The sequence below is a fragment of the Malaclemys terrapin genome, chromosome 7 (assembly GCF_027887155.1).
Source record: "Malaclemys terrapin pileata isolate rMalTer1 chromosome 7, rMalTer1.hap1, whole genome shotgun sequence".
In the NCBI taxonomy this organism is placed as follows: domain Eukaryota; kingdom Metazoa; phylum Chordata; order Testudines; family Emydidae; genus Malaclemys; species Malaclemys terrapin.
The window spans coordinates 47,735,604-47,755,505 of NC_071511.1; the positions used below are offsets into that span (position 1 = coordinate 47,735,604).

Consider the following 19,902-nt stretch of genomic DNA (forward strand, 5'->3'; position numbering starts at 1 on the left):
TGCGCTTGTGCCGTCAGATCACCAGGCTGGACTCAGAGGTAAGGGGACATTTAAATAAGGATCCAGCAAAACTGGTTCCTCCTTGGCTGTGCTGAGCCATGGCAGTGCTGCGCTTGAAAGACCTCTTGGTTTGATTGTTCAGAATGCCAGACCATTTGCCCACAATGGCCAGGTGAGCAGTGCTAGAAACTGGCTTTGCCAGATCGGTGTTTAAACAGAGAGTTAGAGGGTTTCAAACCTGGTTCCCACTCCAGTGCAGACAGGGCCTTCCCTTAAACAGAGATCTCACATCAAGGAATCGGAGCATCTGATCACCACCCCTCTCCCAAGGAGTAAGGACCCACCCATGCTACAAATATAGCCGAATCAGGGACCTGGTGACAGTCAGGCTTTTGCTGCCCCTCCCCTCACTCTGGTTGGATAGCCCCCATGGGGCGGGAGGGGAACAGCAATGCCTGGGATGCAGTCCAGGACTTAAGCTCTGCAGGAGAGTGCTGGAAACATATTCACCAGCCTGCCCCAGAGTGCAGCAGGCTAAACTCCCACCCTGGCAGCACGCTCCCTGGGCCGGCAGCCACCGTCAGATTACAAGAGGGTTCAGCTGGACGGATCTGTTGCCCGACATGGGGCACTAGACAGGTATTTCATTCGTTGAGCTTGTCTCCTGTCAGTGTTTGTCTGGGAGAGACAGACTGCTCTGTATGGACCAAGGACTGAGCCCAGACTCTAACCAAACATCCTCTGAGGGTCAGTGGTTTCCCCCTCTTCCTCTTTGGTTGTCTCTGCCACTCATAATCTTCATCCTTCCTCAACCACTCCAGCGCTGTGTGGTCCTCATTAGTCGCATCCCCTCTGACCAGCCCCTGCGCCTTGAACTGTAAGTTCTTTGACCCAGCCCCTGCGCCTTGAACTGTAAGTTCTTTGGGACACTGGCTGGGGCTTGACTTGTTCCTTGTATGCTCAGAACGCTTCCGAGTGCTCCAAAATGAACAGTAGCAGCTGGCGGGGCGGCTTGCGCTGTCTTGGCGTGCGTGGGGCTAGTGGGCTAGGGTGGGGAAAGGAGGGAGGTTTTGCTAAGCAGGTACGGGAAGTTGTCCTGCAAGGGCTCCAGTGGAAGGGCTGGGGAAAGCCTTGGTATAGTCCAGCTGTGCTAGCACTAGAAACGTGAGGGCGCCTGGGCTTGGGATGTTTCCATGGCAGCTTTTATAGACTTTGCAAAGTATCTTCCATCTAAGGATCTCCATGCACTCAACACACACTAGTGAGATGAAGCCTCACACATTCCCTCTTCGAGCTGGGGAACAATTATCATCTCTATTTTATGGGTGGGGAAACTGAGGCACAGAGGCATGTGAAGTGACTTGCACCCATCTCACACACCAAGTAAGTGGCAGGGCTGGGAGCAGAACCCAGGCCTCCAGGTGCCATAAGCACAAGACTAGCCATCCTCCCTGGACCCAGTCCTGAAGAGCTCTTGGTGTTCACCCACTCCTTGTATAGCTTTGGGAAAATCCTGGGAACTGAGCAGGCTGCTGGCCTGTGGCAGAGACTGGCCCCCTTGCCCTCCATCCTGCCTCTGCAGGATATAAGTGACTGTGACGGAGGCCCTAATTCTTATTGCAGCAGGGTGGCCATTGCTGCAGGGAAGCAATGGCCCCCAAACGCAAGGCGCCTGCCAAGGCCCAGGCCCAGGACAAGAAGGTGAAGCAGGAGCCGGAGGAGGACAGCGTCCGGTCCACCGTGGAGGCGTTGAAGACCGCTCCCAAGGAGAAGCTTAAAGCCAAGATCGACTCTGCCTGCCAGCTGAGCAATGGGAGCGATGCCCAGGTACGAGTGAGGCTCAGGCAGCAGGGTCCCCTGGGGAGGGAGGAGATGCCTTCCCATGTCACCCGGCCCCAGGGCCGGTCTTAGCGAAAATGGTGCCCTGGGCAAACTTGTATTTTGGTGCCTCCCTCTCCCACCATCACCCCTGGCTCTACGGGCTCCCTGCCCATCTCCCCTCCCCCCCCCCCCCCCCCCCCATCACCTCCGGGCCATTACTAATACTTCATATGGAATGGCCACAGGAAAGTCCATTAAATGTAGATGGGGGTCCCCCATGGTCCATTGTGAGTTAAGTGTCCCTTGATGAGCCGCTTACTTTGACCAGTCCCTTCAAGATGTGCTGGCTAACTACCTTGTTACCCCAGGAGCAAACATTTGAAATACAAGCAGCAAAGAGTCCCGTGGCACCTTATAGACTAACAGACGTATAGGTGCATGAGCTTTCGTGGGTGAATACCCACTTCTTCAGATGCATCCAAAGAAGTGGGTATTCACTCACGAAAGCTCATGCTCTTATATGTCTGTTAGTCTATAAGGTGCCACAGGACTCTTTGCTGCTTTTACAGATCCAGACTAACACGGCTACCCATTTGAAATACAGGTATAGAGCCAATACTCAAACTTCAAATACAAAAATGCTGCATGCATGCATACACCTAACATAAACATATTCAGCAAATCATACCCTTTTCATAAACATCTTACATGCCACATTTTGTACAAGATTTGTTGCAAATATATAATAGTGGTTGCAACAATGATCTGCATGGTCATGTTTTAATCAGATAACGTCACAATGAGTAACTGCTACAACTAGCAGATTCCTAGGCCACTGTCAGCAGAAGCGCAGAAGTAAGGATGGCATGGTATATGGTGTATTGCTACACTTACTTCTGTGGTGGCTTGTGGTGCCTGGCGCTTGGCCTGCGGCCCATGGCAGGCTTTACGCTGTCACATGGGGGCTGCATCTTGCCAGAGCCCATGGCCCTCCTGCAGCCCCTAGCCACTCCTGGCTCACCGCAAGCATTTTGACAGGAAGTACTAAGCAGTAATAACAACAATAATACAAGTGTGTGTTTGTGAGAGAGAGAGAGACAGCCAATGTGTGAGAGTGTGTGTGTCAGGGGATTGTGAGACTGACACACACACACACAATCTGTTGGGGGGACTTTGAGAGACAGAGTGTATGTGGTTGTGAGAGCCTATGTGGGTGTGTTAGGGAAGTTTGAGAGACAGCGAGTGCACTGTCACTTTAAGTCTCCCCTGCCTCCCCCATGCTCTGCCCAGATCCCCCCCAATGTGCCGCCAGTGACCAGCCTCGGTTGGTTGGTGGTGCTGCTCTGGGCTCCCTGGGGCTGGGACAGAGCTGGAGCCCTGGGGCTGAGAAGCGAGGGAGGGAGGGGCTAGGGGGTTGGGGTCAGGGAGAAGTCCGCCAGCCCAGTTCGAGGGAGGGGCCAGAGAAGAGAGGAGTCTGGCCACACCCAGCGAGCAGGAGCCTGAGTCCCGTGTGGTGCCCCCCAGGCTACAGTGCCCTGGGCATGGGCCCCATTTGCCTGGCCCTGAGGCTAAATGCTGGTGCTCGGAGAGCCCGCTGCCTGAACCCTGGGAGAGAAGGCAGTTCGTGGGTTGCGGCAGAGCTGCAAGGACTTGGTCCCTGGGAGCTGTTAAGCATTCTGGCCTCCCAGCACTAGGCAGAGCTGAAAGAGCCCTCTCCCCACCAGACCCCATCAGCTAACGCTGGACAGTCCCAGGGATCCCGGCCAGAGGGATCCCCTCCCTCTGTGACCCACTGCAGACAGCGTTACTAATGCTGCTCCACGGGATAGTCCTGGGGATCCCGGCCCGAGGGAGCCCCTCCCTGTCCGACCCCAGCACAGGCTGTCCCGGAGCAGTTGTGTAGCCATCCCTGCTTGAGGGGGCACTCGGGTTCACTGCTCCCCTGTGGTGTGTTGGGTAGATCCATGAGGATTACGACTGCATGTTGAACCAGACCAACATCGGGAACAACAACAACAAGTTCTACATCATCCAGCTCATCGCTCACAACGGCAGCTACAGCTGCTGGAACCGCTGGGGTCGCGTGGTGAGTATCCTATGCCTAGCCCAGCCACCGCCACAGCTGGGCCAGTATCTCCCTCTGCCAGCCACCAGGGGGCGTCGTTACGGGAGCTACCTCTGCTGCCATGAGGCCAAGGCCAATCCTAGGGGACATGACAGTAAGCTAAATCCAGGGCAGTTAGACATGGCACCTGCACCGCTCTCCTGTGCAGAAGCTGGGTGTTTAAATTACATCCTCTACTTGCTGGCATTTGTTTGTTTATTTGTGCACAGACCCACATGCTCTTCTTTTCCCCCTGCCTCTACCCTGTTAGGTACTGGAGATGGCAGACCCCACAAAAGTCTCCTTGGGAAGACTCAGGGAGGGCACAGCACACCCTTCCCACTCCCTCCGGACAGGCCAGGGAAAGGGGGGCTGAAGCCACCGGGCATGTCCCCCCAAGAGGTGCCGATGGGGGTGTCTGGCTCCCTCTCCAGGAGGGACTTCTCAAGTTGTGAGCTCTGCAGGGGCTATCTTGCTGTGTGTGCAGTGCCCAGCACAGGTGATTTACTGTGGCTACTGTAGTGAGATTCCCTCTCTGACCACTAGGTGTCAGTCTCAACCTACTTCCTTCTAGGAACTCCCCTTGCTGATGTCAGTGTCATGGGGAGACAGTCCCAGCCGAAGCCAGTGTTAACACCAGGGCTGTTAGCCTCAGTGCCCTGAGCCCTTGTGACTCAGATCCCTGCTAGATGCTGCCAGGGAGGCCGAGCCTCGCAAACTCCCGAGCCAGGCGAGGGACAGCCCAACTCGGTGCCTCACTGACAAGGTCCCAGGAGCTCTAGGGCTGTCCCAGCCCTAATTTGCTTTACACAGTGCCGGTTGCAGCTGGCAAACAAGGCTCCAGTAGCCTGTAGTGACGGTGTGACAGACAGGGCAACTTCCTGCCCCTTTTTGGGAGACCAGCTGGTATTAGGTGTAGGCCAGGTTAGACCATCGTATGGAATCAAGTCTCTTGCTCTCCCTGTCCAGATAGGAGCCACCTGCTCCCAACATGGTTCTCTTGCCTGCTGCTTTTCTCTTTGTGGTTATTCTTGCATGGGCACTCGGCAAAGCAGAGGGAAACCACTGCTAAGTAAACACTTCTTCCCATCCATTGCCCTGGGCAAAAACTAGCGGAGGGCATTGCACTTTGGCAGGAAAATCCACCTCTATCTGTAATGTCCCTCATCTGATTTACCCAGGCTAGCCAGAAGAACCCTACCCTGGGATTGGAATACGAGTGTGACATTTTGGGTGGCTTGGCAAAACTGGGTATGCAGGAGAGTCAGAGTTAGGCTTAGCTGGGAAGCTTAGTTAAGTGGATTCATGTCCCAGAAGGATACATGCAGCCTGTTGAGACTACCCAGCATGCAATGCAGCCTTGTTGCCTTTATCAAATGAAGAATTGCATGCTGGGGCCTGTAGTCTCCACAGGCTGCACCTGTGTGTGAAGGCGCCTGCAGCTGCACTGTAGAGGCCAGCTGGACCCCTGAGTTAAAGGGGAAGATCAGCAGTGAGCACAGGAGCGAGGTACCAAGCCTGACCCTGCTGCGGATTTCTTCCCTTCCTAGGGGGAGGTGGGACAGTCAAAGCTCAGCCCCTTCCCTTCCCTGGAAGCTGCCAAGAAGGACTTTGAGAAGAAGTTCCGGGAGAAGACCAAGAACAGCTGGGCTGAGCGGGAGAACTTTGTGGCCCACCCTGGCAAGTATACCCTGATCGAGGTGCAGCACGGGGCTGAGGAGGAACAGGAGGTGACCGTGAAGGTGAGTGACCAGGAGGCCCCAGGATAAGCCAGGCTGCCCCCACATGGAGCCAGGGAAACAGGAACCTGTCCAAGGCAGCTAGGGAGATATGTGCCATGGGGCTGAGGGGCTGGCGTGGCCCCGTTTGGAGACTCGGGGGAGCGAGGAAGGTAGCCCCCCTCCTGGCTGCGCAGTTGCAATGCAGGGGCCATGTCCTGAAGTCCTGACTTAGGTACATATCCCACTGCTGCCTGAGAGCGCGATGGGAGCTGGTGGGAGCTCTGCATCCATGAGGAGTGAGTGAGGGCCTCGGAGTTTGGCCCACAGGCGGCGAAGTGTCATGTCCTGCTTCAGATGACAGCCCCAGTTCACCCCCCAGGGTAGCTCCCCGCTGGAGACAACCTTCCATGGGGAGGGGTGGCTGGGCAGGGCTGGGGGGATCCATTGCTGGCTCTCTTGGCTCTGGAGGCTTTTTCCCTGCAGTGGGCTGGTGGTGGGTGGGAATGTCCTACGGAGCGGGGGAGCCCCTCTGCCTGTCTGAGCTGGAGCTTTCCTCTCTCTCCCCCCTTCCTCCCCAGGTGGACAGCGTGGATGGAGGGAAGCGCTCCAAGCAGAGGACGTTGCCCTGCAGCCTGGACAAGGCCACCCAGGAGCTGGTCTCACTCATCTTCAGCAATGACATGTTCAAAGAGGCCATGCAGACCATGAATATCGGTACAGTTTGGAGCAGGGCCCTTGGGGGATGCGGGGGGGAGGCAGCCCACACCCCCGCACCATTGGTCCCACTGCAGCCCGGGGCGTCTGGATGGGGGCCCAGCATCCCTGCTGAGTGTTTCTGTTAGCTGTCTCCAGGGCTTGGTCAGAGGGGCCAAGCCATGCTGCTCTAGATCAGTGGTTTTCAAACTGCGGGTCACGACCCAGTAGTGCATCGTGGAATGTAAAGCACTGGGTCACGATGGCTCTGGTCAGCACCGCCGACCGGACCATTAAAAGTCCTGTTGGCGGTGCTTCCCGGCTAAGGTAGGCTAGTCCAGGAACCAGCCAATGGGAGCTGGGGGAAGTGGGGGGCAGTGCCTGCGGGCGAGAGCCACATGGAGTTGCTTAGGAGCTGGACCTACTGCTGGCTGCTTCTGGGGTGCAGCGCAGTCCATGGTGCCAGGACAGGCAGGAAGCCTGCGTTAGCACCCCCACTGCGCCGCTGACTGGGAGCTGCCCAAGGTAAGCCTGTACCCCAATCCCCTGCCCCAACCCTGAGCCCCCCCCAAACTCAGAGTCCCTTCCTGCACCCTAAGCCCCTCATCCCTGGCCCCACCCCAGAGCCTGCACCCTCAGCCCAGAGCCCTGACCCCCTCCCGCACCCCAACCCCCTGCCTCAGCCCAGAGCCCCCTCCCAAACCCCTCATCACCAGCTCCGTTGCGTTGTGGGCATCAACAATTTTCTTCAACTGGGTCGCCAGAAAAAAAATTTGAAAAATTTGAAAACCCTGTGGCCCCCCTGCTTAGGAGCCGGACCTGCTGCTGGCTGCTTCCGGGGCTCAGCGCAGTGTCAGAACAGGTAGGTACTAGCCTGCCTTAGCTGGGCAGTATCGCCAACGGGACTTTTAATGTCCTGGTCGGCGGTGCTGACCAGAGCGACTCAGTACCTTACATGCTGCGACCTAACAAACTTCGAAAAATACTGGTCTAGATCAGTGGTCTCCAAACTTTTTTGATCACGCACCGCTATCAGTACAGAATTTTTGAGCACGCACCCCCTGCCGTGCTGCCCCAAGCCAAAAAAAAAAAGGCGCTTGGACTCCCGCCTGAACTGCCGAAGCCAAAAAAAAAATGGCCACCCGAACTGCCGAAGCGGCGTTGCTCCGGCGGCACTGCTCCTGCCGTGCACCCCGAAGGATCCTCTTGCGCACCCCCTGGGGAGTGCACACCCCACTTTGGAGACCCCTGCTCTAGATCACAGGGTGACTGGCTGAGTTGTTCCCCATAATCAACCTGTTCCAAGCTGTGGAGCTGGGTACCTGGGGCGCTGATGGAAGTGGGTTTGGTGCTCTCAGCCCCTAGAGCTGTATCGCAAAGCTGTGTGATAGGTGGCTGGTTCTGCTCAGGAGCAGTCCCAGTGCTAGAATAGCAGGGGCTGCAGGGCAGGCTGGAGGGCATTGGCAGGGCTTGGGGGGGCCCAGTGCTGGCATAGCAGGGGGCTGCAGGGCAGGATGCAGGGGCATTGGCAGGGGTGGGGGGGCCCAGTGCTAGAATAGCAGGGGCTGCAGGGCAGGCTGGAGGGCATTGGCAGGGCTTGGGGGGGCCCAGTGCTGGGATAGCAGGGGGCTGCAGGGCAGGCTGGAGGGCATTGGCAGGGCTTGGGGGGGCCCAGTGCTGGGATAGCAGGGGGCTGCAGGGCAGGATGCAGGGACATTGGAAGAGCAGGGCGGCTGCAGATCAGGACTGAGAGGCATTGGCAGGCATTTATCCCAGCTGGAATAAAGGGGTGCTGCAGGTTAGGGTAGAAGGGAATTGAACTGACCTCCTGCTTGCTCCTTGTGGTCCGGAGGAAGGTGCCAGTGATGATGACCCATGGCTGGAGCGGGGTGTGAGGCAGAGGGCTGCTATAGGCGTGCAGAGAAACCACTGCCCTGAGGGATGGAGGAGAGGCTTTTATGAGCCCAGGGTCTCTGTGAGGGATTGCCCTGGAGCCCCTGAGGGGAAGGGGTCACGCTCAGGTCTGGAGGGGATGCAGGTGCCCCTGCCGGCCGTCAGCTGAGCCCTTCATTGCTCGTCTCCCCTCCCCGTGCCCGTCTGCCTGCCCCAGATGTGAAGAAGATGCCGCTGGGGAAGCTGAGCAAGCAGCAGATTGCCAAGGGCTTTGAGGCCTTGGAGGCCATTGAGACGGCTCTGCAGGAGCAGCCACTGTCCAGCAGGCAGCTGGAGGAGCTGTCGTCCCGCTTCTATACCATCATCCCCCACAGCTTCGGCCGCGCTAGGCCCCCCACCATCAACACGCAGGAGATCGTCCAGGCCAAGAAGGACATGCTGCTGGTAAGGGTCCTGCCCGTGGCAATTGGGCTGGGTCTGCACTGTGCTGGCTTCTCCTGCTGGCCAGGGCGGGACCCTCAGGGCCAGGGCCAGGCCTCTCTTCCTTGCAACTTTCCTGCTGCCTGCCCAGCCTCCCAGATGGGAATGTTCTTCCTCCCCCTCGCCCTGGGCTGAGGCCAGCTGGATTTCCCTGGGGCCAGCAGCGCAGCACCTCCTCCTGGTTGGGGGAAGGAGTCTGTGCTCCAGGACAGCGCTTGGGGAAACCTTCACTCCTGCTGTTGCCATGGTGGTGAGATGGGGTGGTACTGTGCCATTTGCTTCCTTGGTTCTAGAATGGAGCCAGAGTGCCCTGTGAGAGGGGGAAGAGGCCCAGCCCTGCACAGGGAAATAGCCACCCGGAGTCTGCAGCATCTCCTTGTTGGCATGTCTGGCGCTCGCCTGGGAGCCCAGCGGGTTAGGGGGCACGGCGCTGCCCACCACCACCCCAGCAGGGTGGCCCACTGAAAAACGTGTGGGCCGTGTGCATCCAACCTCCCATGAGCGCTGCAGGCGAAAGGGCCTCTCCTTCCCCAGGGGTGTAAAACCAGACCCCCTTTCGGAGCCTCCGGGCAGGCTGAGGCCATGCTGCGAAGGGCAGTGCGGCATACAAACCTCAGCTGGGGTCACGCCCACCCTTGGCCGAGCCATCTCTGGACAGGACGGGCAAGGAGCTTCCAGGGCTATTAAGGGGTTAAAGTGGCCCACCCTTCCCATCAGCCCGGCTCTCTGCCTTGGTAGGTGCTGGCAGACATTGAACTGGCCCAGAGCCTGCAGGCGCAGAAGAAGGAGGAGGAGGAAGAGGAGGTGAGGGTGGAGGAAGTGCCTCACCCGCTGGACAAGGACTATGAGCTTCTGAAGTGTGAGCTCACCCTGGTGGATCCGGCGTTGGAGGATTACCAGGTCTGGAGGGGCTGGTGCACGCCAAGTGTCCTGGTGGAGGCAGCAGCTTGGGCAGGGGAGCGATGTGGGGGGTGGGGGTCACTAGCCCAGTGTGAGAGGGAGTGTCACTTCCCTGAGGGAGAGCCTGGGGACATGGGGTCCTTCCGTCGGCATTTCCGTCTTGGTCTGTACAGAGCCAACCCCGCCTCCTGCGTGGCACTTGTCTGGTATGGAAAGGAAGCTGCTTCCTCCAGGGGCCCAGCTACCAGGAGGGATGTGTGTGTGCCCCCCCCCCAACCCCCAGGCTATCTCACCACTGCATGGGCTCTCCAAGCCAGGGTGAGAGCCAGGGAGGAGCCTGGTGTAGGTGAATTGGCCTCTCTCCTCAGGGGTAAGTCCCTCTAGGGCATTGAGGGGTTCTGCTAATGGAACTGACAGGGCCGGTGGGGAGCCCAGGCCTGGTGAACTTGTGGGTCTGAGCTGGAGGTGTTGGGAACGGGGGCGGTTCTGGATGTGGAGGGAGCGAATGTTTTCAGGTGTCATCATGCCAGAGGCTTCTCCAGCACCAAGCAGAGAAACCTGCTCCTGTGGGACGGGCCCCAAGACCTGTGTGTGGACCTCTGTGATAGCCAGGGCAGGAGGGATGGGTGCTGGCACTGAGGGGTCGAGCAGAGGACTGCTCTTGCCTGGTCTTGCCCCAGGTGCCCCCCGATCACTCTGGTCTACCCCACAGGTGATCCAGACCTACGTAGAGAAGACTGGGTCGAGCCACCAGAAGGTCAAGATCCTGAACATCTGGAAGGTGAAGAGGGAGGGAGAGGTGAGAGAACTAGTGACCTGCCGCTCACGGGTGTATGTGTCCATGGGCGCTCGCTCGTTGGCCAGGTGGGGGAGAGTTCGGCACCCCGCAGCTCCCACTGGGCGCAAACAGCTGCTGGATGCGGCGCCCGGCTCCGTGTCAGGCCCCAAGAGCCAGCAGTGCCCTGATTGTGCAGCAATTGCAAAACGGGCTCAGCCCCAGCAGCTTCCAGCTGCTCTGCCTGTGTTCAGCGTTGACCATTTAACTGTGCTCAGGGCGGTCTCATCAGCCGGCACTCGTGGGTGCAGCAGAGGGAGTTCGGCCTGCGCCCGGGCTGTCAGAGTGGCTGATGTCAGCGGCTCGGAACTGGTGTTGGCAACGGGCAAAGGGGGCCTCTGGCAGCCTGGGCAGAGGCCGAAGGCCACAGGGACTCGGAGCTTCAGCTGCCCTCCGGCCCCTCAGATGCCTTCCCCAGGACAGTAGTGGGGGAAGCGGATACTGCTCTCGCTGCTGCCCACGTCTGTCCTGTTGGCTGCAGGGCTGTGGATCCAGCCCCTTCTCCCAGTGCTGAGATTCCTTCTGCATCAGTGAGGTTATGGGCGGTGTTGGCTGGGGGCGTGAAGCATTTGCAGTCGTTGAGCCCTCGCTCTGTCTGGAGCTGAGGACTGCCCGGTCCGGCTCCGCAGGGCGAGCGCTTCAAGGCTCACGACCACCTGGAGAACCGGCGCCTGCTGTGGCACGGCACCAACGTGGCCGTCGTCGCCGCCATCCTTAAGAGCGGCCTGCGCATCATGCCGCACTCCGGCGGGCGTGTGGGCAAGGGGCTTTACTTCGCCTCCGAGAACGACAAGTCGATGAGATACGGTAAGGCCCATGGCTGCCCAGCCTGGGGCGCTCTCCCAGCCACCCACTCTTCCTCCCCCACTTCTCCCATATCCCCTCCTGGCAAGGGGAGACACTGGCAGCCTCTGGAAGGCGAGTATCTGGGGACGGTGGGAAGCCCAATGGCATTACATTCTCAGGGCCCTCTTTCCCTCTCCTGCCCCAGGCCTGTGCCCTCCTGGATGGTGCGGCCCAGCTGGCAGTGCCAGGTGCGGCAGGGCTGAGTCTGACACACCTGGGTGGTGGGACACCACAGACAGGGGTGTGAGCCAGAGGTTAGACTAAGGGAGAGTGAAGCAAGGAGAGCTCCTGGCTTGGGGGAGCAGGGCTCCCTGGCTTTCCAGGCGGCTTTAATAGGCCACAGCAGAGGGGTGATTGGAAGCACTGGGAGTGCAGTGAGTGCTATCCTCGTCCACAGTCAGGGCGGGGCAGAACCAGCCAGGGCAATGGCAGCTGGGAGCACACCACCCCTAGATATATCCATGGTCCCCTCCCCCCCAGCATTCCCTGCTTTGTCCCCTCTCACCACGCAGCCCGGCTCTTGGGGAGGATGGGGGGACAGGAGTCGCTTTGGGACCCGTCAGTGCCAGTCCTCAGCCCATCAGGAGAGGTTGCTCTGGGTCACTGGCCAGGGGTGCTGGAACAGAGGGAGCCAGGGCCCCATCACTTTTTACCGGCCATAAGAGTGAATAACGGGGACGGGGGAGGGGGTGGAGAGGAGTGAGCAGGAGGTGGGGCCTCAGGGCAGTGTGGGAGAAGGGGCAGTGTGGGGGTGGGGCTACGGTTTGGGTGCTAGTGGGCCCCCCCCAACTTATAGGGAGCTTCCTCTGCTCCTGCCACCGGCCTGAACCCCCAGTCCAGGAACTGAATGCGCTGCTTCCAGCTCTGGGCAGCTGTGCCAGCTTGGCAGCCAGGCTGGGCGTGGGAGTGGGCCTTGCAGCCAGCTTCAGCAGCACAGGCCGGTCTCCCCCTCTCCAGTGAGCTGCACCTCCCAGGGGGTCGGGATCATGTTCCTCAACGAGGTGGCCCTAGGCAAGGAGTATCGGATCACCAAGGACGACGCGTCGTTGTGCAAGGCCCCTCCGGGGTATGACAGCGTGATCGCCTGCGGTCAAACTGAGCCAGGTGAGTGCGCTCCCCGATCTGGCCTCCCCGCTGGGGACTGCCACCCGTCTGTGGGGAGGTGGAGGGGGTAGGGATTCAGAATGGGAGCAGGCTGGAGGTGCTGGCAATGGGGGGGCATGACAGGGATGGCGGGGATTTGGAACTGGAGATGGGGGGGATCGTGGAGAGTGGGGTTTGGAGATGGGATAAGTGGGGGTCTCGCAGAGCCTGGTGCTGGCAGTTCCTGGCCCGGTCCCATGCGCTAACCCCTTCCTCATCCCACCCTCCCCAGACCCTGCTTGTGACCGGGAGCTGATGGTGGAGGGCAGGAAGGTGCTGGTGCCGCAGGGGAAGCCCATCCCCATGGCCAAGTACCAGGACTCCTACTTCAGCCAGAGCGAGTACCTGATCTACCAGGAGAGCCAGTGCCAGATCCGCTACCTGCTCCAGCTCCGCTTCTGAGGTGCTTCCCTGCAAGCCTGGCACCCCTCCAGCTCTGGGAGACCGTGGCCAGCTGTGTCGATGGCGAAGATGTCCCGGGGTGCCACCTGCGGCAGGGTGAGATGACAGCGCTCAGTGAGCTGGCTGCGGGAGCGCCTGTGTTGCCTGCTGGCTCAGGATCCCTGGGTCCCACGGGCCTGGGAGTGATGCTGTACGACGTGCCGTGAAATGCGTGGCTCCTGCGCTCGGAGTCCCGGAGCCGTGCTGCCCGGAGGAGAGGGCTGGGGCACAGCTGCCATAGCCAGTTAAACTCCCAGCAGCCTCTGTTGGAGCTCCAGGGGACACTCCCGAGTGCTGGAGTCTGCGAGCAGCAGGGCTCTCTGAGGCCTTCTGTTACTGTAAATAAAAGTGTGTGCGGATTGCAATCAGCTTTCCCCCATGTGTCACTCTGGCGCTGGAGAACTCAGCGGGGGTCGGATCCGGGGGCTGGCATGGGCACATCGCTTTGGCCTGCTCTTGCTCCCAGAGTTCTTGTCTGGGAGATCCCAGCAGAGGGAGAAGATCAAGGGACTCCCCTCCCCTTTTTGAGAGGTCTAGGAAACGGGGCCTGCCACAGATCCCACTCCCCTCCCCCGGGGAGATCCGCTCGCCCTGCACAGTGGCCTCAGGAGACATGGGCTGGCCTGTAGAGATGGGGATGCCCTACCCAGGAGACATGCTGTGGTGGCTGTGGGTGAGGAGATCAGGGCAGGGAGCAGCTGCTGACCAGGATCCCAGTGCAGCTTCCCAGGCACCTGCCAGCCAGACTGGGGGAAGGTTGTTCTCTGGTCTCTCCCATGGACGAAAGGAAGGAACAGGGAGGAGGCCGGGGTGGTGTGGGGGGCGTTAGAAACACTGGTGCTGGGAGAAGTGTGAGGGAGGGAAATGGGGCATGGGATCAGCGGGTGCTGAGAGGAACAGGAGGAGGAATTGGAGGCCAGAAATAAGAGCAGGGAAGTGGGGCAGGGCTGACACACTCATCGCAAATCTCCGAGTCCGGGTCTGAGGGGTTAATTTGTGCAAAGTAAACTAAAGAGACATAGTTCCTTATCTAATCTGGCTACTTATATGGCTGCCATCACCATAGTATCCTGCACCGAGGCAGTAATTACTAGGCGAGAGAACAATAACGATCTATCTCGCTCTTCCTTGCTGGCCTGGTGGGGAAGGAGCTGGATTGGCTCAGAGCTCTGGGCGTCTGCGGGAAGATCTGACTGAGGGGAAGCCACAGGCTCATCTTCACTGCAAGTAACTCGAGATGTTCGTTGAGGGTTCTTCCACAGCAAGTGCCGTCCACACCCATGAACCCAGAACTCCGCTGGGATGGAATGTAGCTCGTGTTAGCCCCACTCACACTCTGGGCATGGCTGCTCTTGCTCGAGCCAGGCTAACTCGAGAGGGCGTAGCTAACCCGGGTTAACTCTGCAGTGCTAGCATGGCCTCTGTCTCAGCTGTGCATTGAGTTCCGAGCCCAGGCCCAGTCTGATCTCGTACACAGGCAATTTCCAGAGTCTAGGGCCAGCCCCCAAGAAAGCTCCATCTGCACTGATGAGCTTCCCCTGGGTGGTGGGAGGTGGCTGGCCTGGCAGGTCCTGGAGGCTAAGGCCTATCTCAGCCAGCCAGAGCCAGGCCCATCAAGGGCTTTGAACTACAGACACAGGCTCTGAAGTGGACTCTCCTCAGTGGGAAGCTGTTGCAGAGGAGGGTGGTGGGGCTATGCAGCCAGGCTGCTGCACTTTGGGGGTGTATCTATCCCTGGGTCTAACCAACTGCAGTAGCCCAACCTTGGGCTCGCAGATGCCTGAAGTTCAGGGTCAGGGCTGAAGTCGCCAGGGTGGGGCTCAGCATGGGGGATTTGCCACTGTGGGTATCTGAGCACCCAAGAGCACTGAGGAGCCCCCGGATGAAATCTGGGCCCCTTGAAGTCAATAACAAACTTCCCCTTGAGCTGGGAGAGCCAGGATTTCATCCAGGCTCTGCCGGCCTTGCCAGCCTCCAGCAGCTGCCCTGGCTGGAGGGGGTGTTCCAGCGTGAGAAGTTCTGTTCCAGGGAGAGCTGCAGAGAGAGTCTGGGGCATCTGTACCTCAAACACTTCTCCAGTGCCTCCCCTGGCCTGCCTGGAGCTGCTCTCGCATCCTCCCCTGGCCTGCCCCTCTGGCTCTCCAGGGCTGGGTGGCTTTTGGGGGAAGCAGAGCTGGAGAGATACCAGAGGCTCTTCCCTGCCCCAGCAAAGTGTAGGCGTGAGGGACCTGCTATGATGTTTGCATAGTGCATTCCTGCTGCATTGTGTCTCTGCACAATCACACCTGTGGGTGCAAGGCTGTGTCTCTGTGCAGATTTCCCTAACAGCAGACAAAGGGGCAGGTCCCCAGTGACCAATCCACGCTCAGTCCAGTTTTTGTGCTCAGGATATAGATGAGCACGGAAGCCAGCTCTAGCCCCACTCTGCTCTGCCCGTGCCCCTCCATTCTGACCCTTTCCCTATTGGCCCTGTAATTCTTTAATGAGAACAAGTCCCTTTGGAGCAGTGGTATGAGATCATAATGCTAATTGCAGCTGGGCCCTAATTCAGATATAAGGACTGGCTCCCTCCTCTTCCCTCCCTCCCCCCCGCCCCGTGCCCTCTTTTGTCAACATCAGTGCAGCGTATAAGGCTGCTGGCTGTTCTTTTGCTACAAGTGGTTTCTTGGGCCTGCTGCCATCAGTTGCTTTGTTCCCTCAATAGCGTGATAGCGCTTGACAATGGGAGCAAAAATCTAGTCAGCCGCACCACCCGCCACCTCCTTGTTCAGCTCGCCAGCAAATCCAATCTTGGCATCCAGCTCCTCCAGGGCCATAAAATCCAGAGGTAAAACTCCCTGAGAATAATGGGTTCCCTTAAAAAAAATCTTGTAAACAAGCTAATGGCTGCAATGTAAACTCGTAAATAAGGAACCCTTCCCCAGCTCCCACCGGTGTGGGGCTAAATGTGCCTTTTCCTCCATCATGGGCCCTGAGTCATGGGGGAGGAGGAACAGGTCTTGCTTCAACCATTAAAGCCTCTACTCTGTAGAGAAGGGCTGATCCTTCCGGATGGCTCTGGAAGTCATTTTTATTTAGACGTAATTGGGTCAGATCTTCAGCTGGTGGAAAAGGTGTAGTCTGAAGTCAGGGCATGGAGCTCCAGCAATCTGCAGCAACTGGCCTGGTTATTCAGCTGATCCCAGGCTTCCTGCAGCTTCCCCCTACCCCCTTCATGGAAACTGCGATCTCTGTTCTGGACAGCAACTGTCCCTTCTTGCCACCACCATGAATGAGGATTGAACCTGGGACCTTCACCTAAAACACTCTCCCATTCAAGCTGGGGTAGTAATTGTTAGCTGTGTGGCTGGTTGTTGCATTTGCTGGGCCCAGCCACTGTGCGGAGACATAATGACAGGCACTAAACTAGTATATTTTGTGGGTGCTGCCACAGAGGGGTGGCTGGGGGGGGAGCCCTTTCCCCTCAGGCATGCCTGAGGGGAATGTATGACACACCTCTGCAAGGGGTTGGGTCCCAGGAAGCATTTGGCTTGGCTGAGGGAATAGGAATAAGAATGGTTAAGATGGGGCAGGCAAAATGTCTCCAGCTGAAGCCCCCCTCCCCCCCCCCCCATGAGCGAGGCTGCAGCTTTCACAGCCACCTTCTCCCCCTTTGACGTTCATCCGCGCTGACCCTGGGTTCTGCAAACCCAAATTGCTGTGTTACAAGAGAGGGAAGTGACTTGCTCAAGGTCATGTAATAGATCAGTGGCAGAACTGAGGCTCAACCCCACCCCACCCCGAGTCCTGCTGCACTAGTCACTAGCCACTCTTCCCCTTTTCCCACGACCCGTTAACAGCCATTGACATCTTTCTCCCTGTCTGGGCCAAGAGTTTCCAAAGTGACCCGTGATTCTGGGCACCTCTGGTTTTGGGGCCCCACCTGGAGACACCTGAAGGGGGCATGATTTTCAGAAGGTGGGTGCTCAGCACTTAGAGTCAGGCCCCTTGATGGCATCTCAAGCCAGGCCACTAAAATCACTGGCCATATAGGAAAACCTTGGCCCTGATCTGCACGTTGTGTGTACCCTGTTCCTCTAGGGGGGCAGGACAGACAGATTAGCAAATTCCCACCGCCTGCATGGCTGTCCCTGGGCTGGTCCCCTCAGTGGCTGAGCTTGTCCTATGATCTGACTGGGGAGGTCGTCTCTGGATGGCAGGGGTCCTGGGCCACATGCCCTGACTGGGTCAGGGAGCAGGGAACCCCTGGGCTGCTAGGCCCTGCCTAGCCAGAGTAGAAAGAGGGCTCCCCAACCCGGACACCTGGGACCCTCTGCCCAGGCTGGGATTAGAAGAGACCTGCTTGGATGCCTGGAACTCTCAAAATAACATAGCGCCCCCTACAGCTGGAATGAGGCATCTGGGCAGAGTGCTCTAAACTGGGGGACAGCAGGATCGTACTGTCTGCAGCCTGAGCTCAGCTTCTCATCCCTTCCTGAGCCTCCATCCCCACAGCCCCAGACACCAGCCCCTCTCCACCTTGCCCGCCCTGGTATTTGGCTGCTTTAGGTGATGCATGGCCTGGCTGTTTGCAAGAGCTGGCCCTGATCATCTCCCCTGCAGGGGCGGTGCCCTGGAGGTGAGGCCTTTGCTTTGCCCTCCATCCTGGCAGTGCAGTGAGGGGGCAGCCTGGGCCCAGGTGTGGGGCTGAAAGCTGAGGCTGCTTAGGACCCAGTAGAATTCTCTGTATGAATGACTGTGCTTTAAAAGGCCAGGCAAAGACCAGATGTGACAGCCTGTGCCATCCGCAGCACAGAGCTGCAGCAGTAGCCTCCCGGCACCCATCCAGACGGGGGAGAGAGGGGACCGCTGCCAGGCAAATGTGCCCCCTGCTTCCCCAGAGGATGCTGTGAGGCCCTCCATCATCCCAGCTTCAGGGGCTGGGACAGTGGACACCCCCCCTCCCCACACACACACTGGCACAGGGAGCCAGAGGGACTCTGATGCCATAAGCCAAGCAGGCATGTGGAGGTGAGACACCGGCCGCCTTGCTTCGGGAGGGCTTTGCTCATTCATGTCCCCACCAGGAGTGGGGTCCGCTGTAGCATGGGACTGTGAAGCCCACCCTGATCCCAGGGGCAGGGAGAGAGCTGAAGCCATCACAGCGCATATCCGATCAGAGGGGTAAAAGTTGCTCACCTGATAGAGCCGAAATGAGGACCCCACTGGCCAGCGGGAGAAGCCAGCCTGGGTGCCAGCCTCCTAAGAGTCTCCAGGTGCATTTGAGTCTGGTGAGTTACCCACCTCCTGCCAGGAGAAGCGGGGGGAGGGGATTCATTCTCTTACTAAATGACAATGGCAGGGTGGGGCCCGATCTTGCCAGGCCCTCGGCACCCCCCAGATCAAGGGATCTGGTTCTTCTTTGAAGACAGTTTCACATAATTTGTGTCCCAAATGCGCTGTGGGGTTAGGAGCAGATTACCGGAGGGGCTGGTGGAGAGATCTGGAGGCAAACGAGGTGCATTTACCACTGGGATTTGGAAAGGGGGCCACTGAGCAGGCACAGACATGGGCTTTGCCTTAGGCCAGGGCTAGATGTGAAACTAGCTAGTAATGTTGGTTGGAGGGATATTTTAGACATGTCTATCCTGGCAAGAGCCCTAGTGTAGACACTGTTATACCAGCAAAACAAGTGCTTTGGCTGGTATAGGCTACTTCATCCGGGGAACTGGTCTGAGCACTCTTGTTGTGGAAAGCTGCATTTCCGCTGGGAGGGCTAGGTCTGTAGCTGGAGCCGTGTAGCTATACCCGCAAACCCTTTCCAGTATACACTAGGCCCTTCAGAGTGAGACAGACTGCTCTTGCACCAGTGTTTTGTGAGGGGAAGCTAGGTGCTCTCCTCTGGAGCTTTTCATCCAGAGATCTCAACGCCCTTTTTAAGGATGGTAAAGGCTCATATTCCCTATGTTACTGATGGGGAAACTGAGTCACAGAGTGACTTAGAATCATAGAAATGTAAGGCTGGAAGACACCTTGAGAGCTCATCAAGTCCAGCCCCCTAGTCAGTGGCAGTGCTGGGAATAGATCTCCTAAGGCCCAGGCAGATTCCCTGTCCACTGGACTAGGTTGTGCCCAGGAGTGGTCATGGGGGGCATAGAAGGAGAGCAGAGAGAAAGGGATCTGTAATACTGAGCATGCTGTTTATAGAGCAGGGGGGTGGATTTGAATGGCCCGGGCTTTGGCTGTGGTCACCCCCATTCTGTATTCTCTCTGCGGGGCGCATGGTGGGAGGGTCCTGCTGCCCAGCCTAGGGAAGCTGCTGGAGAATGCTCCCAGCAAGCCAGTTCTGAGCTGTGACCGGAGGATTGGCAGCAGCTCCTAAGCATCGCGCTGCTCCAGTCCAGAACCAGAATCTGCCACGTGCCTGGCTGGGCCCAAGCCAAACAGCTGGCTTCGAAGGCCAGCCACGAGCTGCTCCCAAATGAGCTCTGGGTTAGCAATGGTTAATGGGGGCCAATGGGTGAAGGAGACTCTGTGCTCAAAGGCAGAGATTCCATCACCTGCCCAAGGGGAAGCTCCCTGAATCACTGATTTACCCGCCTCTCCATGAGCTGCATTTGCGTCTGTTTGTCCTTCCCCGGTTCCTGCAGCGAGACCAGCATTCAACACAGCCCTTCTGGGCCCCTCTGTCCCAGAGAGCCGGGCTGCCCTTAGCCCGGTTTTCAGTGCCCTGCCATGGCCCTCCAGTCCTGCAGCTTTGTGGAGCCCCCACACCAAATTCCTTGCCCGGCTCTGGCCCTGCTGGGCCCTGCCTCTGCTGCTGGAGCCCCCAGGAGAGATGCCACTCAGTGTGGGTGTGGGACTCAGATGGGCAACATCCGGACAACAGGGGTTTGATCTGCCCCCAAGCTCATGCTGGTGGAGAGTTTGCCAGCAGAGGAGGGGTCCCACAGGCAAGTGCTTCTGCGGGCACTGGCACCGCCCTACCAAGGGGGTGCTGTGGGAAGTGAGGCGCCGGGGGCTGCCACTCCCTGGGCTGGGCTCGT

At 58.5% G+C, this 19,902-nt stretch overlaps 1 protein-coding gene across 1 annotated transcript; it reads left to right on the forward strand.

Moving 5' to 3' along the window:
• The first annotated feature begins 521 nt into the window (after nt 1-521).
• On the forward strand, nt 522-13,242 carry PARP3 (poly(ADP-ribose) polymerase family member 3). Its single transcript, XM_054035689.1, has 11 exons — nt 522-639; nt 1,624-1,827; nt 3,782-3,907; nt 5,476-5,667; nt 6,225-6,360; nt 8,450-8,676; nt 9,451-9,612; nt 10,325-10,411; nt 11,077-11,254; nt 12,251-12,397; nt 12,669-13,242. The coding sequence occupies exons 2-11, from the start codon at nt 1,651-1,653 to the stop codon at nt 12,836-12,838; spliced, it is 1,602 nt and encodes a 533-aa protein (XP_053891664.1). The 5' UTR covers nt 522-639; nt 1,624-1,650; the 3' UTR covers nt 12,839-13,242.
• The last annotated feature ends 6,660 nt before the right edge of the window (nt 13,243-19,902 follow it).

Bases quoted from the DNA above. Each gene is read 5' to 3' on its own strand.
- PARP3 (XM_054035689.1), top strand. From the start codon at position 1,651: ATGGCCCCCAAACGCAAGGCGCCTGCCAAGGCCCAGGCCCAGGACAAG. The intron at 5,668-6,224 runs GTGAGTGACCAG...CTTCCTCCCCAG, and splicing joins AACAGGAGGTGACCGTGAAG to GTGGACAGCGTGGATGGAGG. The intron at 10,412-11,076 runs GTGAGAGAACTA...CCGGCTCCGCAG, and splicing joins AGGTGAAGAGGGAGGGAGAG to GGCGAGCGCTTCAAGGCTCA.